This window comes from Aulonocara sp. 'chitande type north' Nkhata Bay, linkage group LG17, assembly GCF_057382095.1.
Source record: "Aulonocara sp. 'chitande type north' Nkhata Bay isolate Kocher_YH1m ecotype deep benthic linkage group LG17, A_spYH_male_GT1.1, whole genome shotgun sequence".
Taxonomy (NCBI): Eukaryota; Metazoa; Chordata; class Actinopteri; order Cichliformes; family Cichlidae; genus Aulonocara; species Aulonocara sp. 'chitande type north' Nkhata Bay.
The window spans coordinates 37,458,874-37,480,072 of record NC_141360.1 but is presented as its reverse complement, the minus strand read 5'-3'; the positions used below and the strand labels follow the sequence as shown (position 1 = coordinate 37,480,072).

At 39.0% G+C, this 21,199-nt stretch overlaps 1 protein-coding gene across 3 annotated transcripts in view; it reads left to right on the top strand.

Moving 5' to 3' along the window:
- Positions 1 to 21,199, top strand: part of tbc1d22a (TBC1 domain family, member 22a) — a 164,953-nt gene that overhangs the window by 74,937 nt on the left and 68,817 nt on the right. For all 3 annotated transcript variants that reach the window (XM_086268938.1, XM_086268939.1, XM_086268937.1), the window contains one exon: positions 20,385 to 20,491. In XM_086268938.1, coding sequence (XP_086125064.1) covers positions 20,385 to 20,491 — 107 coding nt within the window. The remainder of the gene's footprint in view (positions 1 to 20,384; positions 20,492 to 21,199) is intronic.

The following is a 21,199-nucleotide window of genomic DNA, read 5'->3' as shown; positions in this document are numbered from 1 at the left end:
CACGAAGAATTCAGCTATTAGCTCTGTACTGAGTATTCATTGTATGCTTGTATACAGCAGCTTTCACTGAACAATTTACACATTTATATGGAATTTATGGATTATGGAATTTTATATACATATACATTATATGAAAACAAAAAAATGGATGCACCTTTTGGTTTTAAAACTAAAACCCTTAAGTTTACATTCTTTTTAATGGCCACCACTGGGCACATCCTTTAGTTCCAGAAATAGGGTTGATTATATAGAAGTCTATGAAATATGAGCCTTATGCTTGTTTTTCATTGACTCTTACTAAACTCATTAGTAGATAATTTCTAAACACTTTATTAATGGGTCTTAATGACTAGTTTCAATTCATGTTGAAAATGACATGGTATAACTGTGCAGTGTCCAAGCAGAAGACTGGTCCAACACGTAAAAGCTTAAAGCGGAATTCTTGGAGGAACCACTTGAGGGTCGCTTCAAAAGAAGTCAACTGCCATAAACTCAAAATGCTTCCTGTTTTAGAATAAGAAAGGTTTAGATCCTAGAGAATTTTTTACATTTTTCAGTTGTGATGGGTGAGGCTACTTGGATTGACAAAGGATGAGGAAATTTAAGTACCTGCACTGGAGATCTTGACTGTGTTTGTGGTGTTGGAGCATTTTTAATGGAATTATCTGAAATAAAGAAGTTTGGATCTCTTTTTTTTTTTAGGGAAATCCTTGTGTTTTATTGGCAATTAGCCACTTAGCACATGTAGAAAACAACAACATGTTTATATACAGTGTACTCAGGGAGATCTAGTCTGTGTTTGTGATCTCCAACATCAGATGTGATATAAATATTAATTTAATAGATGTCTTTCTTTCATCAGAACGACAGCCTACAAGGTCACTGTTTGTTCAGTGAAAGTGTAAACGTAACTAGTTAGAGAAGGTTTCCTATTTTGAGCTGCTGACTGCCACAGTTTTGCCTGCTGAAGTGACAGCTACTGGAAGCAGATGTTATCAGCTATCGCCCAGTACAGGTAATTGAAGTTTTTTTTTTCCCCAAATGACAAATTGACACTGTGCTTGGTTATTTTGCTCTTGGAGCTATCACCTCTTACAATGCAATTTTAAAAAAAGAAGCAGAACTTTTACAGTTTTTTTTTTCTAGTTTTGTTTTGCAGAAGAAAGTTGTTTCAGTTCTGACATTAAAGATGCCCTTTCACCATTTTGTACATTGTTGTCCTTGTAGAAGTAGGATGGTGCACTTTAGAGAGCGTTGGCCCTTGAGGAAATGAATGGTGAAGACAGACCGAAAATGTTCCAAGTTGAGCATATTTTAATATTTGAATACATTTTATTGCAACAGAAGCTGGAGCTCTTCTCCAAATGGCAATGTGAATTACTTAAGATAAAGGGTTAGAGAGAGAATGCGCAGACATTTACACAGCACAGATGATGATGATCACTTAGAGAGGACCAATGAGAAGTAAATGGACAGGAGGAGGGGGAATATGCTTGTATACTAAAGGACCTGCTGAGGTGTGTACGAGTGTTTTTAACAGCTTTTTTTTGAAGAAATAAAGATTACTCAGATCCCTAGATACACACTTTATTCTGAGAAGCTACTTCAAGCTCAAAGCATCAAGCAAATGGAGAGAAATGTGTGCTTTACTCCACAATATACTGTTTATGACTTTTTATGCAGAGCAGCTGGTGTCTGCTGGTGGGACATTACTGAATTATATACTGAATATTTAGTCTGATCGTTTTATGTCAGCCATATTTTCTTTGACATTTGGCATTGCTTTATGATGTGAATAAAGTTCCCATTAGGGCTGCCACAAACGATTATTTTGATAGTCGACTAGTCACCGATTATTTTGCGATTAGTCGACTAATCAGATCATTCATCCACTGGACGTAAAACTGTACAGCTTATTGCACCAGCAGCATCTGCTCTTATATAACTATTATTAGCTTACAGCTTTAAGTGTTTAAGGTGCTAACTAAAAATAAAGACAAGATGATAGTTTATTAAATTTTAATGACATTTGCAGATTATTTCGGTGAAGTTTAATAAACTCCTTGCTATCTAAAATATAACGGGACACCGGAGTATATTCTCCAGCATCTCACATTTCTGCTTGACATTTATTCAGCTGTGTAAAAACTATAACTTTAATCTCAGCCAAACCGATTTACTCAGGAACAAATAAAATACTAAAAAAACAAAAACAAAACAAAAAAACAATATCATTTTTAAGTTATCTAAGTGACTTATATATCATGTTCAACCTGAGTAGCGAAAGACGGCGGTGGGTTTGAAAACGATCTGCCAGGAGTCCGGTGTTCTCACGGCTCTAGTGAGCCTTGCCCCCGGCTAGCTATCGAGCTAGTGGGTAACAGACGTCTCCAAAAACGTCGGAGCGCTTTTGAAAATATGTGGTGTCCTGATAAACTGAGCAGATGTTTGAGGTTTACACAGCTACATTCTCGCCTGAAAATCTGTTAAACGTTTATTTTGTGACCCAGAAAGAATAATAAGAGTAATATTAAAACTAACTAGCTGCCGCCATTGTTGGAAACTGAGCTGGGCTGCGCTATGAATTCTGGGACACAGCTGCTTCTTCTTCGGGGTTTAACGGCAGCTGGCATCCTTGTACATGCAGTGCTGCCATCTTCTGTTTCAGGCCGTTATTACACTCTTAAATCCTACTACTCATTGATGTGTCTTTTGTGATCTTACAAAGCTTCAAACAACGCGTCGACTATTAAATAAGTCGTCGACAATCGTCGACGTAATCGTGACTAGTCGACTAATCGTGGCAGCCCTCGTTCCCATAAACACAAAGGATAAAAAGGGAGAAAAGCGAGAGATTAACCTGCAACATGCCTTATTTCGCATTGTGTTTTCTGTGGTTTGCCATAGTGCCAGCAAACTGCAGCTTTCACCAGGCGAAGAAAAGTAGTGTTCCGCATTCAGCAGCTTAGCTCTTGGCTCAAGGTTGGGGTAGCACAGCAAATTATCCGCAAGCTAAATGCTTCTAATGAACAAGTGGGTTATTATTAAAAGTATATTATATACTGAGCTCTGCTGTCCATATGTGGCTGGAAACCCTATACAGCCTGAGCCCTACCACTGTGGAGGGTGTGTGTGTGCACGCAGATAGACTGCCTGGGTGGAGCACTCAGGGACAAAGCTGGGAAGATGGAAACATACTGTCAGTCAGCTGTGATAAAACGCCTGCAGGCATGTAAGGCCTCACACAAACACAGAGCACAGACTGACAAGGTGAGCTGGCTTAATTACAAACCCACACAGCACCGCACATATAAGAGCTTGTCTGACTGGAAGGAAACTTAAACTGAATCAAGCAAGTAATTTGTCTGAAAATGAGCATATCTTCTTTCCAGAGTGATATTGAGATGTTATGTTGTCTTTGAATTACAAGGCTGGTAGTATTTACTGTTGCTTTTGCTAAGCGGTTCCTTTCTGGCCTTTTCAGCCTGATCTCGCATCTCATTCATGTGTTTGTCCTTCTGCTTCTTCACATCTTCCCTCGTATCTTTTCTCTGATCTGTTATTTGTGGATGTAGCTTTAGCCGTGACACAGTGTACCCGGCCATGCTGTGCTGCACAGTGTTTATATAATTAATGGCTCAACATGTGCAGTCATAGAAGTAAAGTGCCAGTTTAGAGGATTTGTTCAGTTGTCACCAGTTTTGTCACTCACTTGTGTGGCCATGAGTCATTTGTATTTAGTGCTGCAGCAGTTCGTTTTGTCAGAGTACGAATTTGCATAAATTAGATAATTATTAGTTTTCATTAGAGGGCCAAATGCTGATCGCTGCTTCTTTGGATGCAATATGAATATACTGTCACCAAATAGTTTATATTCCTGTTAAGAATCTAGTTAAATACAAGTTCACCTTTTTGCTTGTTTTTCTTTTCCCTATTTAATTAGAAAGAAAACGTCCGAAATACACATTTACAGGTGCATCTTAAAAAGTTTTTGTTATTCAAAAGTCTTAGTTTATCCTTTGGAATATGATTATTTTATATTCTGCATTCATTACATGTGAAGAGAAATATTCAAGTCTTTTTTTTATTTTCATTTTGATAATTGTGGCTTATAAATCACAGAAATCCAGTATCTAATATGAATCAACAAAGGATTTACAGCACGGGAATATCTTTCTTCTGAAGTGTGTGTTTATTTATACACGCGTTACTGTTTTTGAGGCTGCTTTAGTGTCACAGATGTGACCATTAGCATTGTGGAGGTTGCTTTGTTAGTGGCTCTTCAGCTCATCTTTTTTGGTCAAGTGTTTCTCATCTTCTTTGTTACAGTACCTTACAAATACTCAGTGGGATTAAGACTGGATGAACGTAGCTACCCATTCGGCCAAAACCGTGACATCGTTATCAAACCATTTGATGGCAGTTTTGGCTGCTCACAGTGTCCTGGTGGAAAAGGAACTCAGAATCTCTAAAAAGCTTTTCTGCAGCTGACCACCCAAACTAGCAAATGACATGGCACCTGAGTCATCACAGACTGCAGAGACTTGAGACTTTCATTCTATTCAATTTCAATTCGATTTTATTTATGTAGCACCAAACAAAAGTTTCCTCAGGGCGCTTTATATTTTAAGTTAAAGACCCTGCTATAATAGAGAGGAAATGGAGAAAGCCCCATCAATTAAATGAGACCGTTATGAGCAAGTGTTTTGGTGACAGTGGGAAGGAAAAACTCAATTTTAACAGGAAAAAACCTCCAGAACCAGGCTCAGAGAGGGGCAGTCATCTACCGCAACCGGTTGGGGGGGAGGACGAAAGGACAAAAGACATGCTGTGCCTCTCCACTCTTCAGACTCTAGGACCTTGATTTGCAAAAGAAGAACAAACTTTTGTTTTATCTGAAAAGAGGACATAGGAGAACTGATCAGCAGTCCAATTTTTTTCTCCACAGCCTAAGTAAGGTGCCCTTGACAGTGTCTGCTTCACAATTAACTTGATCTTTTTGACTGTAACAGTTGTAGCCCTTTTCCTAATGCATGGTGGCTCTTGACTGACACCAGCCTCAGTCTACTTCTTGTGAAGTTCTGTGAAAGCCTTGATCAAAGTTGCCTGACAAGCTTCCTAAGGCTTTTTTTTATTGATTGGTAATTTATTTCAACATGTGAACAATATACAAGTACATTTAGAAAAGAAATGAGAGAAAAAAAAATATACTATACAAATTACATACAAAAAAACATTCTGATTAATTTACATGTTGAAAGGGAGTGGGAAGAAGTATACACTTATTTAATCCCACCCCTGTCCCATAAATTATCAGTGAATATTTAGTCAGCTTCCTTACTGATATAATTTGTAATAAAAATAGTGAACAGATTTCTGATATACTATATACTATAATATCACATCATGAATTTTTTGTTTGTTTGTTTTTAAATAGAGACATTCACTTAATTTAAATATTTTCCTTTTCTTTATAGATCGAGAAGATCATATTTTTATAACTCTTTTTGAACAGTTTTATGTTTGGACATTGCTTTAATTCCATATTCAGTTTGTTCCATAGTTTCACTCCTTGAACAGAAACACAAAAGCCTTTTCTTGTAGTACGTACCTTCATTGTTTTGAAGTTACAAAAACCCCTTAAATTATAACTTCCTTCTTTCAAAAAAAACATACTCTGAATATTACCTGGCAGTTCTTTATTTTTTGCTTTGAATAGAATTTGTGCTGTTTGGAATTTCACTATATCGTCAATTTTCAATATTTCAGACTGCAAAAATAGTGAGTTTGTATGTTCCCTATAACCTGCATTGTGGATGATTCGAATTGCTTTCTTTTGAAGAGTAAAAAGTGAATGTAATGTGGTTTTATAGTTATTGCCCCAGACCTCTGCACAATAGCTTAAGTATGGTGAAACCAGTGAACAGTAGAGAATATGAAGTGATGTTCTGTCGAATACCTGTTTTGCCTTGTTTAGTACTGCAATGCTTCGTGATACTTTGGAATGAATATATCTTACGTGAGCTCTCCAGTTAAGTTTTTCATCTATTATTACCCCCAGAAATTTATTTTCACTGACTCTTTCAATATCAACACCATTTATTTGAATCTTTGCATTTGTATTTAAACTACTATTTCCAAATAACATCAGTTTAGATTTATTCAAATTTAATGATAATTTGTTTTTATCAAGCCAGAACTTCACTTTACTTATTTCATTAGTCATATCCTCCAATAAATTCTGCAGATCATCACCAGAGCAAAAAATGTTTGTATCGTCAGCAAAGAGAACCATTTTTAATACTTTGGACACTTTACAGATGTCGTTAATGTACAAGTTGAAGAATTTTGGACCCAAAACTGACCCTTGGGGTACACCACAAGCAATGTCCATACATAAGGAGCAACCACCATTTATTTTCACAAACTGCTTTCTGTCACTTAAATAACTCCGGACCCAATCTAAAACTACCCCTCTGACACCATAACGTTCCAGTTTTCTTATTAATACATCATGATCTATAGTGTCAAATGCCTTTGTCAAGTCTATGAATAACCCAGCCACATATTGCTTTTTGTCTATGGAATTTGTGATGTATTCTATTGAATCTAATAGTGCCGATGATGTTGATCTGCTTGATCTGAATCCGTACTGACTCTCAGTGAGTAGTTTATGTTTATCTATAAATTTTTCCAGTCTGTTTTTAAACAGTTTTTCAAGAACTTTTGAGAATTGAGGTAGTAAAGAGACAGGCCTGTAGTTTGTGAAATGGTGTTTGTTTCCAGATTTGTATAGAGGTATAACTTTTGCTATTTTCATTCTGTCTGGAAATCGACCAGTTTGAAATGATAAATTACAGATGTTTTTTGACAATTTCAAGAACTTCATTTTCATCAACGGCTGTGAGAAACATAGAATATGGATTTCTGTCAATCAGTGTATCGGGTTTTTCCTGTGCTTTCCCAGGATGAGTGATTGTTCTTGCTAAATTTGGTCCAGCAGTTACAAAGAATTCATTGAGACTATTTGCCACAACATCCATATTGTATTCTTCATGGTCATTACAAATGAAATACTTGGGATAGTTCTTTTGTCCAGTCCCACATTTTATAACACTGTTCAGGATTTCCCATAATCTTTTATTATTATTTCTATTTATAATTGCTTCTTATAGTATTCCTTTTTACTAAATCTAAGTATATTAGTTAACCTATTTTTATATCTTTTGTATCTGGCCATTCCTGTGTGTTTTACACCTTTTTACTTGCACAATTTCCCCCCCAGTCAACTTTCCATTAATATGGTTTCATACAGCACTCTGTGAGCAGCCAGCCTTTTCAGCAGTGACCTTCTGTGACTTACCCTCCTCCTGGAGGGCGTCATCTAGACAACTGTCAAGTCAGCAGTCTTCTCTGGGTATGTGGTTACATCTACTTTATTACCCCGGGCAATACACAGTATTTATATTGTCTGAATAGTAATTTACTCAAACTATGCATTAAATATTTTAATAATTTGGGATTTTTTTTAATTCAACATTGATTTTTGATGATCATAAACTTGTATTTGGCAAAATGGGGAAAAAGAAAGCTTGAAGTATTTCAGTTTATTATTGATGAATGTATGAAAGCTCATCTTGTTGGAAAAAAGTTTCACTTTTTACTCTCTCTAAATATGTTTTTTGAGATGCACCAGTACATTTTTGTGCTTTTACATCCCTGAAAGAAATGCAACAACGGTGCATCAGCGTCGAACGCGGGAAGCTGGCAGTTCATGTTTGACATCTTTAATCCCTTAAAGCAATGGGAGGCTCACATTTACTTATTTGAAGCTGGAACATGATTTGTTGTTTGGTTAACACACTGTTAATTAGGGCCTGGTGTTATTCAATAATGGTATTGACACCAGCACAGCGTTTTGCTATTGATACTTATCTGTATACTTATTGATTTTCTTCCTTAATGGAATTGGATTTAAATCTATAACCAGAGCTTATTGTGGTCTTCATTCATTCATTTATCATAAAATCCTGAAACACTACAGCTACATGCCATATTGTCCCATTAGTTCGCCAGCTTTTTCACTATTGTGCCGAGCTGTTCATATAACTTAAGTTGTGGATGGTTCTACTCCTGTCTTTAACCATCAGAAATTGTTCCTATTTCTGTTTTTCCCACTCAGCTAAGCAAAGCTACGTTGGATTCGTACCTTTTATAACTATAAACAACAGGAAGACTGTAATTGTGTACGATGTCTTGGCAACTGAGCATAGTGATATCTCCTCTTCTCCATCCTACCCCTTCTCTTCCCTCCTCTCGGTCTTTGTATCCATCCATCTGCCTGTTTGTCTGTCTATAGATTGAGCAATCTGTGGAGTAGATCTTGGCCAGTAGGCGGTTAACTAATATCGGCGTCTTTCTCCCCGTGGTTTAGCCACTGTTGGCGGAGTCTTCTGTTCTAAGTCTCCCTCTGATTAACGTCTGTTATTAGCTCTAATGAGCTGCTTAGTGATTGCCTGGGTACAGCTGCTGACATCCAGGAGGAACACTGTCTTTTCTGCTGTGTTCCTTATCTACTTTTGCTTTCTCTAATTTCTTCTGCTTTAATCATTGGGTGAGATTATTGACTTGGTATAAGCATTGTTTTCCTTCAGGCGGTTTAAGACTTTCTCTTCAGTTTTCCTTGAAGCTGTCTCTCTTTGTGGCTTTGTTGGCCTGAGCATCGCCCTGGTATTCACTGCTCTATTTGGTTTAGGGCACAATCACCATGTTTCTAGGGTTGGGTAATAGCATTTGGACTGGCAGAAATAGAATCAACCATTTGTTTTTGGTGCTCTATCTCTTTCTCTGTCTGATTAAATGTCTCTCTTTCATTCTCAATCAAGCGTGGTCTTGTCTGCTAGACAAGACCACGGTTGATTGTGGCAATAGCAGCCACTTTGCATTTATTTTCTACTTCTATACCCTTAAAGTGGTCATATGGAACTTTCATATAAGCCATAAATTGAAGTGCCCAGGTGGTTATTTGTGTGTGTCAATGTGTCAGCAAAAGAAAGGGTCAGGGTTTTTGAGGTGTTGTTGTTTTTTTTTAAGGAGGACTAGTAGGATTGTCACCATCAACCTGTCCAGAGTGTACATTTTCTCTTGCCCGGTATCAGACCTAGAGACCAGTCAGAAAACTTGGCAATGTGCGCTCACTAGGGGAAGATTTGTATTCCCCAGCTTGTTGGTGAGTAGTTGCTGAAAGTTAGCTGCAAAAACCTCTAAAAACCTCTTTGTGATTGCAGTTGCCAGTTGCCTGCTTGGAAGTTGCTGAATAGTTTGGGAATACTTTCCAACCACTCTCCAAGCCGGAGTAAAACTTTGAAAAGAGCGAAGCAAACAGGAAATGTTCTCCTTCAAAGCAAAAACAACATAACTTTAAGGACAAACTGTCTCCGTTTCCATTTGGTGTGACACTTTTCACAGTTTCACTACTGCCTGGAGAGTAGTGGGCAAGTGTTTGCAGACAAACTACAGACTAAAGCCCCCTGTCAAGACCTAAAAAGCTAAAAAGAATCGATATTTAAAAAGTGAGTATTCACATATCCAGGAACTTGAATCTGGAATGCCTAAAATGTTTCGATATAGTTCAGTTTTCCATTCACATAAATCTCTATAAAATTTTTAATCTGTCAAAACCAAACTACAGGATGTCAGGTATAAACTTCTGACACCTGTTTAGATATGTTTGAATATACGTGCGACCAGCACAAGGCATAGCCAAAGTTTTGTATGCGTAAATGTAAACGGCATAGCTTTACAGATGTCTTCAGATAATTTAACTTTGGTTCTTGCTTATTGAGGTGGTGTATAAATAAACCAATCTTTTGTGTAAGTATATCATTAGCATGATGAGTAATTTCTCTTACAGTTTGTTTGTTGTTTTGTTTTGGGGGGTTTTCAGTATTTGTGTTTGAAGGACGACCTGGATCTTTTTTTTTCTTTGTTTTGTGACCAGTACGTGCACGACTAAAACTGAATTCATTACCAGAGGATGGGTTTTTTATAGATTTTCTTTTTTTTATAGAGTTATTTCCTAAAGGGATATTATTACAACAGGAAAAAATAGGATAATTGTGTCTGTTCCACAAAAAAGTCAGCAGGTAGAGACGAGAAATATAAATATAATATGGATGAAATGAACGAAGAGTATCCGGGAGTTACTCATCAAGCGCTATAATAGCCACATTTGATGTTTCTAAATGTTGTGAGAGTGACACGTCTTGACCTGCTGTTTGGAAATGATCAGCGCAATCAGACAGGCCATCGTCGTCGTTCAACAGTAGGATATATAAAGCTGAAAATCAATAGCTGCGCTTTCATCTGCATCCGGCCTCATCTTACTTCCCTTTATAATCAGAGATTCTCTCATCGCTCCAGATAAAAAGCAATAGAGCTCCTAAATGATCCAGAGAAATAGTTCTGTCAAAAAATGATTTATCTTCTGTGAATAATCGCAGGGGTTATTGAATATTTTTAGATTAACTTAATTACTTGACTATAAAAAGCCATAAATTGAAGTTCTCCTAGCTGAGAATCTTTAGATCTTGCCGAGTCTCTATTTCTCGTGTCAGCTGTGTGATAGGGGGACAAAGAAAAGAAAATCTGTTTTATCATTCTGTCACCAGCAAAGACGCATTCTGCTTGACCTGATGCAATTGGAGGCAATTGAAACAGTCATCTTACCATGCTCCTGCTGGTGGTGCGTGGTGTTTTCGATTGCATCATGACCATGTGTGGAGACGCATACAGGCAAACATGCACACACAGTTGCATTTTAACATGAACACACTAACCCTTGCACACGTAAGTGTTTGGAAACGGCACCGCTTATTGAGGATATTTTTTTCTTTACTCATCAATACAGAGGATTTAAAATCAAAAAATCAAGATGTGATCACTGTGCAAACTTTTAGCTACAGCATAGTCCTCCATTTTCAGAGGTGTAAAAGTGATTGGACAGTTCACTGTCCAATCACAAGATCTGGCGTTGAATCCTAGTGTGCTTTCGATATCTTCACTGCAAATCTCAATGTGAGGTCTGAAGACATGTGAATACAAGTGAATATTATACGAGACAGATTTTGTTTTAAAATACAGTGTGGTAGTGTGCAGAGGCAAACCCCCCCCGTCCCAAAATGGTGTTAAGTAAATCCTACTTGTGTGTATCAGCACAGATGTTTGTCTATGCAGCGCAGGGCATTTACATATTTTGGGTGTTTTGGCTTTGTGTCTGCTGCTGCGTGTTTAATTGTGTCTGCTGCCCCTCGGAAAGTCTGTTTCTCTTCTGTTTTTTCCCCCTAAACAAAGGCCACAGATTACACACACTAATGACTTAATGGACTGATCCTTCAATTACATGTCATGAAACTTTCCCAAATCACACATTAGGCAGGTACATTTACTATGCCTTGAGTGGATTGGACATTTTATCCAATCAAGTAATGTTCATGTGTTTGTAAAAGCAGGCAGCTCAAATTAAGCAGAAGTAGAGATTCTTTTTTTTTCTCTGCACCTGTTGGTTACATTAAAGACTCTTTTTTTTTTTTTTACATGAAAGTATGACTTATTACACGTACCCTGCTTATAGATACAGGGCAGTGGTTATAAAAGTACATTATGTAAAAATAATGATAATAAAAAAAAATGTTAATAGCTGGTCAAATAAAAATGGTGTGACATCGTTGAAAACATAAAAAACACAAGGGTATAAAGGCATTCATATAGTTTTGCCTGGGTAAATAGCAAATAGCAAAATTGTAATAAAATCAGTGTGATTAAAAATCTGTTATGCAAAGAAAAAAATAGAAATGCTTAAAATGGTCTATGGGCTAAAGAGTAAAGGGACCATTAGGGTTGTTATTAGTGCGAGGTTCATAGCCAGCATCCCTGATGGTGTGAGAGTGCATTAGTGCACATTGTATTGGTGAATTCTACATCTGTGAAGGTACCATTAAAGCTGAATGATATATTTTCCTTTTGGAGCAACATATGCTGCCACCCAGATGAAGCAAGACAGCGCCAAGCCACGCTCTGCACTTACTGCAACAGGATGCCTCAGAAGTGTCTGTGTGCTAAACCGGCACCCATTAAAAACATTTGGCACATAACATTTGGCCCCAAACTGTTGAGCGTTTGAAATTCCTTTATCAAACAAGAATGAAAAAACCTTTTGCTTTCAGAAGCACTCCTCAGTTGCCAAAATCTTACAGACTGTTGTTAGAGGCCAGGTGATGCAACACAGTGGTAATTATACCCTTGTTGCATGTTTTGAAATGTGTTCAAATCCAAAATGTACATGCAATTTATAATAAATATAAAGTATAAATATAACAATGCTTTAGTTGCATTATTCTCATCTCTAATTACTGCTCAGTGTGGCTCAGGGAAAGGCAGCATTTCATTTTTCTGATTGGTGGGACATAAATATGATTCACCAGTTTATGTTTTACTTATCATAGTCTGAAACAGCAACAACTGTAAATCCTAGAAGTTTGCAATTTGAAATTGTAGTCTGTTATCTTGTGCTTTTGCTGATCAATTTTAACAGTATTTTATCTTTTTTTCTGCCCAGAAACTGCAGATGGAAATGACCTCATAGCTAAATCTGGTACGAGACATTTCCTTTTATGTTATTAATGGGTTTTGTGCACATATAAATAAATAAATGAATAAACAAACAAAGAGAAAAGTAGGACAACTTTTCAAGTCCTTTTTGAAAAAAACTATACTGCATGACGTACAAGAGATTCTAATATTGCAGTTCATCGAGTCACGTAAGAAATTAAAAAAACAAAAATGGTGAAAATTTTTCTTGTGCATCTTAAAATTGCCTTTAATTAGGCTGTGTCTTCCTCATAAAAGAACTACCCCTTTAAAAAACCCACACAACACAAAAAAGCCTTCCTGAATCTTAAAAAAAATAAAAATTCCAAAAAACTTCACCCTTGGGAAATGATCAGGATATTTTTCCCTTTAATAGAAGCTGACTTTACAAGCTGAATTGGACTTTTCATGTGCAAATTTGTTGATTACACCTCTAAGCAGCAACAATAGTGATTATCCAACCAGTAATTTTGGTAGAACTCACTAAAACAATGCAAATCTGGGTGATTTAAGAGACAAATTGATGTGTATTGTTTGGCAAACCTTTCTTTGCTTTCTTAATAAAATTGCCTGCCACGTAACAACGCTTGCAGAGTGTGCGAATTGTAAGCCCTACCAGGAACCATTGTGTCGCCTCAGCTATGATTTGTGCTATTGATCGCCCGTCCCCGTTACTACCACCACCCCTCCACCTACACCACCACCACCAACCATATGCTATTATTGTGGAATTAGAACACTGTGGCGGAAAGCACAAACCTCACCCCAGCCAATGTTGCATCTCTCTGGCATTACCATGGTTACACGACTGTGGAATATGTCGCCAGCTGCGCGCCTGTTGATTCACACACACATCTGTGCTATAGAAATGCGCCACAGGGCTGGCGGAGCGCTGGTATTGGGCAGGGCTTGTAGGTTTGTAGCGTGTACAGAGACAGCAGTAGAAACAGTTAATGTGACGCTTGCTCAACGTTAAACACTTTAAGCTTTCTCATACAAGACACCATCTTACCCCCGGCAAAGTGGATCATTATGTGTGCACACATAGGCAGATATGGTATTAATAGCTGTATTCCATTTGATGTCAAGGACTTAGATTATCTTGCCAAGAGCTTTGGGGGCTGCTGGTTGATATATGGACACAGGGCTTACAGTGCAGATAGTGGGAAGATGAGAACATTGTTAAGTGATTGTGTAGATTCATCTTATCATTGGTGAGGCTGAAGTTCAGCGCTTTCACTAAGCTTAGTAGTGTACTTTGAAGAAAAAATATTGTAACTTCTAAGAACCCAAAAAATTAAGCCAGTGGATGACTTCTTATTGACTTCAGATAAATTTCTATGCCTCCTAACCCCCCCGAAAATCATAGTTTGTTAATTTATTTATAATAAATTATTTAATTTATTCAATTAATCACTCCTCTGTTTACCTCAGCTCATATCACTTCGACCTGTTCACTCTTCCTTCACCTCCAGCTGTCTGTTTTCATATCTTCTCATCACACACTGCCATAATTTTATTATCTCCGGTGATTTTGTGCGTATGCGTGTCTGTATGTGTGTTTGCTCACACTAAGGTGAGACTATCAGGTTTTCCGGGGTGACACTCTTCTTAATTATCTAGCAGTATGAATCGCACCTCTGTAAAATGTTCTCTTCTCGTTAACAACATTGTTATCAGACTAATTGTGCCACAGAGAAGAAGTGGCAGGGTTTTTGTTTTTTTGTTGTTGTTGCTAGAGCCAAAGTGACAGGCAGGGACTTTGAACAATCATCAGTGTAACTTGCAGCTAAGGTGTGGCTTTTTTAGTTCGAAGCCTTTCGTCGGTGTCACTGGGGTGTCATTCTGAGGGTGAAAAGTGGATTGTGACATGTTTGGATTCAGCATCCAAATTGTAAACCATTAGGTTCATTAGATTGAACCTCAAACCAGTGCTGTAAATGATAATTAATGACTGCAGCACTTTATGTGATATTGTAAGCTTTGGGTGTTGAAATCTTATTAAAGCCAATTGGGTTTTATCTCTCTTTGGCCAAACAAAACTCAGGTTTGCTTGTAATTAATCTGAACCAGCAGAAGGTTGTCAAACGGGACTGTTTTTTATTGCCAATTGCTGTCTACATGGACACGTACCCGCTCTCTCACTCGGCACACACACTGTCTTTGTGATTACATCAGGCTAAACTGGCTCGTTTATCATCTTACATCACGTTACCTTGTGGCCCGTAGTTGTAGAGGGCAGATGGCAGCACCGGCGCGAGCGAGCACGTCGTGTGTGCTTGCGCGCGTGCACGCGTTTGTGTATGTAGGTGCCTGCACTCAGTCTCTGGAGGTGTAACCCAGCTCAGCATGCCAAGCTGTGCCAAGTGCTCACAGCTGGCAGCAACCAAGCAGTTGGTCTCTCTGGACAAGTTGCCCCCTGCGCCAGGACAAACAGGAAATGAGCCCTGGGGCCTGACAGGAAACTGGCTGTTGGGCCAGTAGTGGTGGAGAGCTGGGAGGGGCTGAAAGAACGAGTCGGGGCGACAGCTCGGAGAGGAAGGGAAGCAACAGAAGAGGTGTCAAACGTCTGTGCTACGAGAGGTTCAGAGAACGAGGGACGAGGGAGAGTAGAGAAAAAAGAAACTGATGCACGAGAGGTTAGGAGGCTGTGTGAGAGGATTTATGTGCGTGGGCATCATAACTGTGTCTTTATGCCCGAGTATCACTTTCCTTTCAAACATTATGTCTCTGCCTCGCTGACAGCCAGGGCCCGACACATTATGTTTTTATGTGCATCCCAAACGGTCAACACATAAAAGACAGTGTTTGTGTACATAACACCTTTTTAAGGAATTCCTTGAAAATTGACACAGCTGTTCACTGGGACTGAGTGATCGGGTTTTGATAGTCAGCTGTTAGCGTCGCTAATGTGACATTTCATAAAAGCTTCGAGGGGAATTGGTACAAAATGTGCTGTTGAAGCCAGGCTTTGCCTGAGTGGCCCACACTGGATTAATAATGATCATATTTCAGCATATCGGGGGGCTCATTTAGGAGTCTACAAAGGTTTGGTTGTTGCTTGCTACTTAGCCCCAACACTTCCAGCCTTGTGCCTTCTCAGCTGATTGACAAACCACGTTCCTGCTGTGGAAGACTTTCCCAAAGAAGGCTTAAACAGCATTTTATTGGGTCGCAGCTAGCAATGGTAGACCTTCTACCATATGAATATTCAGAATCTGTAGGTAGAGATTACTTTTTAGCACCTGAAGCTGTCTGGTTTCCATTTGTAGTCTGATTTTAGTCCTTCTGACAGGTGCACAAGTAGTTGCTTACCTGCAGGTCAGATAACCAGAGGAAATCCTGGCCCAATTATCTACTGGCTACACCCCAGGCCTTCCCCCAGAAGCTCTGCTGTTATTACTGACATCGACATTAGTCAGTGTGTTTTGAGACTCAAGTTACTCTGACCTCACAAAACACTTTTTTGCAATAACTGAGTCTCGTTAGGATACAGTTTCACTTAAATTTCTTAATATTATAAAACCATCAGGTGGTTATTTTGTACATCACGGTAGTAATTCAGCTTTATGGATTAATAACTCCCCGTCGTGGCTTGTTATCCCCTCACAAAATGGTCTCCAGTTGTAGAGCAATTACTGCTCTGTAATCACTTTTATTGTCGTGTAAGTTTGTTTTGTGTGTGTGCAGTTTTGTGTGCCGGCTCCTTGGCCGGGCCGCCAAGTCTGCAGTCTGTGTGCGCTGTGCTGCTCTGCCAGTCTGATCACAAAATGCCAGTTTTCTCTGTGTACACTGCCACTGTGTTTCATTGAGTTGGCTGTATCAAACTAGTTCTAATCTCCTACCAAGGTGAATGTCAGACCTGCTCTTTTACCAGCTGACACTCTGCCTCTGAAGAACTTGAGAATACTATTTGGCAAAAGATTATTGTGCAGGCAGGACTCACACAGGACTAAAGCAGCCAAAACCCTCAGTCACTGATGTGAAGTTCACTGAGGCCTGAACTTCCAAAAATTCCCCTGGCTCTTATTTGTGAAACATTTCTTCAGAGACACGGATCATGTCCCAGACATGTATTGTCAGCTGGTCCTTGGTGTGAAGGAAAAGCTCCCGGAGTAATCACCAAGAGAGTTTCTTAAAGGAATTTCCACTGAGGCATGGATTCTATGAAAGTGATTAGCAAAACCATCTTTTGATGACAGGTCAACTGTTACAGTCTGTTACCTGTTAAAGGTGGCCTAATGGTCCTCCTCTTCATTTTTTCCCCCATCTGCATTGTATTTCCAGTGTTAGCAAAACACACTGCTGCTACTGTGAAGGCAGATCAAGTGAGGCAGCTACAGATTTTTAAATAATCTGACATTTAGCTCACAGCTTTGATTCTTTTATCTTTTCAACCCTGAACAAAAAGAGCTGTCTGGACTACCTGACAATAAAACTGATTAAATGACCTGAGGTTTGGCTGCTGTTTAGCATTCATCCATGTGGGGCAGTGTAGCCCTGTGATAGAGCCACACTGAGTCCTCAGTGTACTCCTGCTGCACTGCTCCTCTTTCCTCTTTGCCTGCACTTTTCTGTGTTCTTGCTATTCTGATGAACTATCCCCAGTTCCAGTACAACCGCCACACTACCTGAAGCTGCCCCTCATAGAGTCGAGGTTTGTCTACTACAAATAGACCTTAGCCACGACAAAGACTGATTTGAGGCTTTGGGATACTCAGGGACTCTCAGAATACTAAAGCAGTGGAGCTTTCATCAGCTTGTTATAATCAGCAGTGACACCATGCAAGTACCGGTGAGCCTTTCAGCTACAGGTTTAATATTGTCACTGCTCAGAACTGCTGCAGCCCAAGAAGATGCCTGTGCTGTAACATCGTCAGCCATTTTTACACAAAGATCGCACATTTTTGCTGTTCTGAGATCACTCCCCGTGCTGTCCCAGCTGCACAAAACCAGCATAATGCTTTCCCCAGTTGTGTAATTTTTACATAACAGGCCTGCACTTAGAATTCTGAGAGTCATAACAAATGTGACACATAAGGTTTGATGTTGGAAATATGAGGGGATATATCACCTTAGTCTTATCGCTGGGTGTTTGTCTCGTCTGTTTGCCTTTGTCTCGGTTGCTTTGCTACCTAATTTAAGAGTCTGTCTTCTTCAGAATTCAGCGTCTTGAATAATTAACCTGGAAATTGCAGTTCAAAGCAGCAGTTGTAGTTGTGTTGTGTTGTGTGTCATCTGGTTACAGATTTGTGTCTTTGACAAAAAAAACCCAAACAAACCAGCGGTTGCTAAATGACTGGCAAACTTTTTTTAATGGTTGGTGTTCCATCTGTTGCTGCTGAAAAGCAGTGCCAATGCATGAATAATTTCCGTTGATAAAATTAAACTAGTCTACAAACCGTGCTCCCTGATGATCCACCAGCATATATTATCCTCACCTCTGTGGCTCCCCGTCATCGGGTTTGGTTCATTTAGGTTCGCTGGTTTTCTTTCTGTGGAATTTAAAACTAAATATCACAAGAAAGGTGAAGTTTCTGATGTATTTGTTTAAATTACTTACTTTAGGATTAGTGGCACTTAGCCATATTACCCAGCCGTAAGTAACATCTGTCTGTGCAGTGTTCCCTCTTTAGAGAGTTTGTGTTAAAGTTATTGTTTCTTGCATCGCTGTAGACGATGTAAAGTTGCGTACTTTTGCTCTGTTATAGCAGCTGCTCATACTCTGTGTTTAGGTCCAGTTGATTGTAGTTGACTTCTGCCGTGGCCTCAATTTAAGCTGAGGAAAAATGTTGAGTTCTCATCTCATCAGATGTCTCAGAGTGGTAACATTTCCTCAGTGGGTGACCTCTTCCTCTCTCGATATGTTTACACTTGTCATTGCTGATTTACTTTCTGTCTTTCTTTCTTTCTTTTTTTTTGATCTCTTGCCAAAAATGGGATTTTATGAGATTATATCTCTGTATGTTTGCACAAATAATGACTGCTATGTCTGCCCTCTGGCTGCAGTACGTCTCCTCTCTCTTTTCTTTCTTTTCTTTTTCTTTTTTTTGCATTATAAGTATTGGAGTAAAATAAACTGTACTGTCATCTAATCAGAAAAAAAAAAGCCTCTGACGACTTTCATATCTGGTATTAAAGATCTGGTAGCCGTGTGAACAAAATTAGATTTCTGTGCTACTGGACACGTTGACATGTACTGATGTAATGGGATGAAAGACCTCACTGAAATGAAGGAAGCATAGCCTCTCGCTCTACATTCTGTCCATCCTTACCTGACTTTAAGCAGACAAGACAAATGAGACAGCACACACACACACGAGCATGCAGCGTAGTTGTTAGCAGCTTTGTAGCCCTGGCCCAAAGCCAGCTCCCTGTCCGTCTGTCTGTCTGTCAGACGGAGCATGCTCATTACAACCTTGACAACATTCCACTGAGGTTGCCAAGGATACCAGGCAGAGCTGGTATCCTTGTGTATTTGAGTGTTTAATAGGAACTCACACAAATATGTAGACCAGTGTTTTGGTTATATGACCACACACACACACACACACACACACACACACACACACACACTCTGTCTTTGCCTTTGCTCTTTTTCTCTCTCTCCCTCTCTCTGTCTCCCTCTCTCGCTCATTCTTTTCTCTCTGTAGATCATTGTTAATCAGTCTCGTCCCATCTCCTCTCCACTGGCTGTCAGTGGCTTGTCAGAAGCCCGTCAGAGCCCCTGCAGTCCGTCACACACTACTGCCGTTAATGACATCTGATGACACCCATCGTTGAAGTCACCCACTGGAGATGACTGGGGACTCGGCGTGCTCGCAGCTTAGGAATCGTTTCTTTTGTTCAGCCCTGCAGTGTGTTTAAAAATATATCTCCAAACATAATTCTGCTTTACTTATGTGCAGACTGTTTGTCTTTCAGCTCGCCTGACCTCCTTCACCTTGCTTTTCACAGCTCCCTTTGAACTCACTGCAGTAGGAGTTTACATCAAAGGTCATATGAAAACCCTGAATCCATCAATAAATACTGAACTGTTTAAAAATGGTACATTTAGGATAGACGTACAGCTAAGATAAAAGATTGAAAGGTCTAACTCCTTTCAAATACCAAGTTATTGGCATAAATTTGACTAGTAAAACTATTTTTTCCGGAAAAAATATGTTAAATACATTCATGCTGTCTGCAACATGAAAAGCACAAATTGTCCTTTGTGCACAAACTCTGTAATATTTTCAAAATGTTCAAAGAAGCCACGGGAAAGGTTGAACCGCTGTTCAAAAATGATAATCATTAGGCTGCTCTAATAGGCCTCTTTTTAGTGTCTTCCTACATCCTTCCACACCGTCTTCACTGCTTCATCCCCCCTTTCATACCTTTGCTCCAATTTGTCAGCGTCTTCGTTCATTTCCTTACATCTTTCGTAACCCACCCACTTACCTCTTTCCTGCTCCTACTCTCCCTATTGAATTAGTCCTCCCCATGCACCTATGGCTGTATTGTTCCCCTGTCAGGGTTTATGGTGACAGGCTTATGGCAGAGCCCATGCTGTGCTGGGAACCTGGCATTGCTCGCCATATCTCTCCCCTGAATTCTCCTGTTTTCTCCTGTTGTCTTTTTTTAAACGTCCCTTCTTTTTCTTTGGCCCGTCTCACTGTCTTTTTATCTGTCAGTCTCTTTCCCATAAGCAGCAAATTCTTTACGCTCTGTCGTTGTTCTCATTTTGTCTTCTCCAGAGGAGGAAGTGGAAAACTTTGACGTGTCCAGTCTCCAGGAAGAGGCTCTGAGGAATATTGAGGCTGACAGCTTCTGGTGCATGAGCAAACTGCTGGACGGGATCCAGGTAAGCTGTGTGTTCAGCCTGTGCAGGTTGCCTCACAACATTTTCAATAATAGGTCTTAAAGCCACTACATGAACTTCCAGTAACAGATGCTTTACCATATTACTGATCCTCTTTAGTCATCACTCTAAGCAGAGATGGAAGAACTGAAAGGGTGTTCACATATTAATCTCTTGACAAGACATCAGATATCTGTCAGCTGGCTAGCTTTTGTTAGCTAGCTACCTGTTGTTTAACCTGTTGTTTAACATTTAAGTCCTCTCTTCTTCCACAGTTTCGCATCTTGTAATCAGAAATTTGTCAACACACAAAAAGAGCTCAAATTGTGGTGAAAAGTCTCATTTTTCTTTTTTTCTTTTTTACCAACAACTACATTGATAAGTGATCAGTTAATAGTTGATTTGTATAGTTAGTGTTAATGAATCAAAACAATGAAATGATCTTTAATAATGTTCACTAATCAAAAGTAATGTCAAAAAATCTGTTTATTTTCATCATAACTTTGTTTAATGAAAGGTAATTCATTCTTGATTGCATGTTGTACTTGAGTTATGTAGAGCTTACAAGAGATGCTCAGGGTTATATACTGATGACACCAGTAAACATAACATCCTCATTCCAAGATGTCACATACCTTTGTGACTTTTGATGGTTTTAAAGTAGTAAGTTTTAAACCAAGCCATAATTGTTTTAATTAACCAATTTATTTT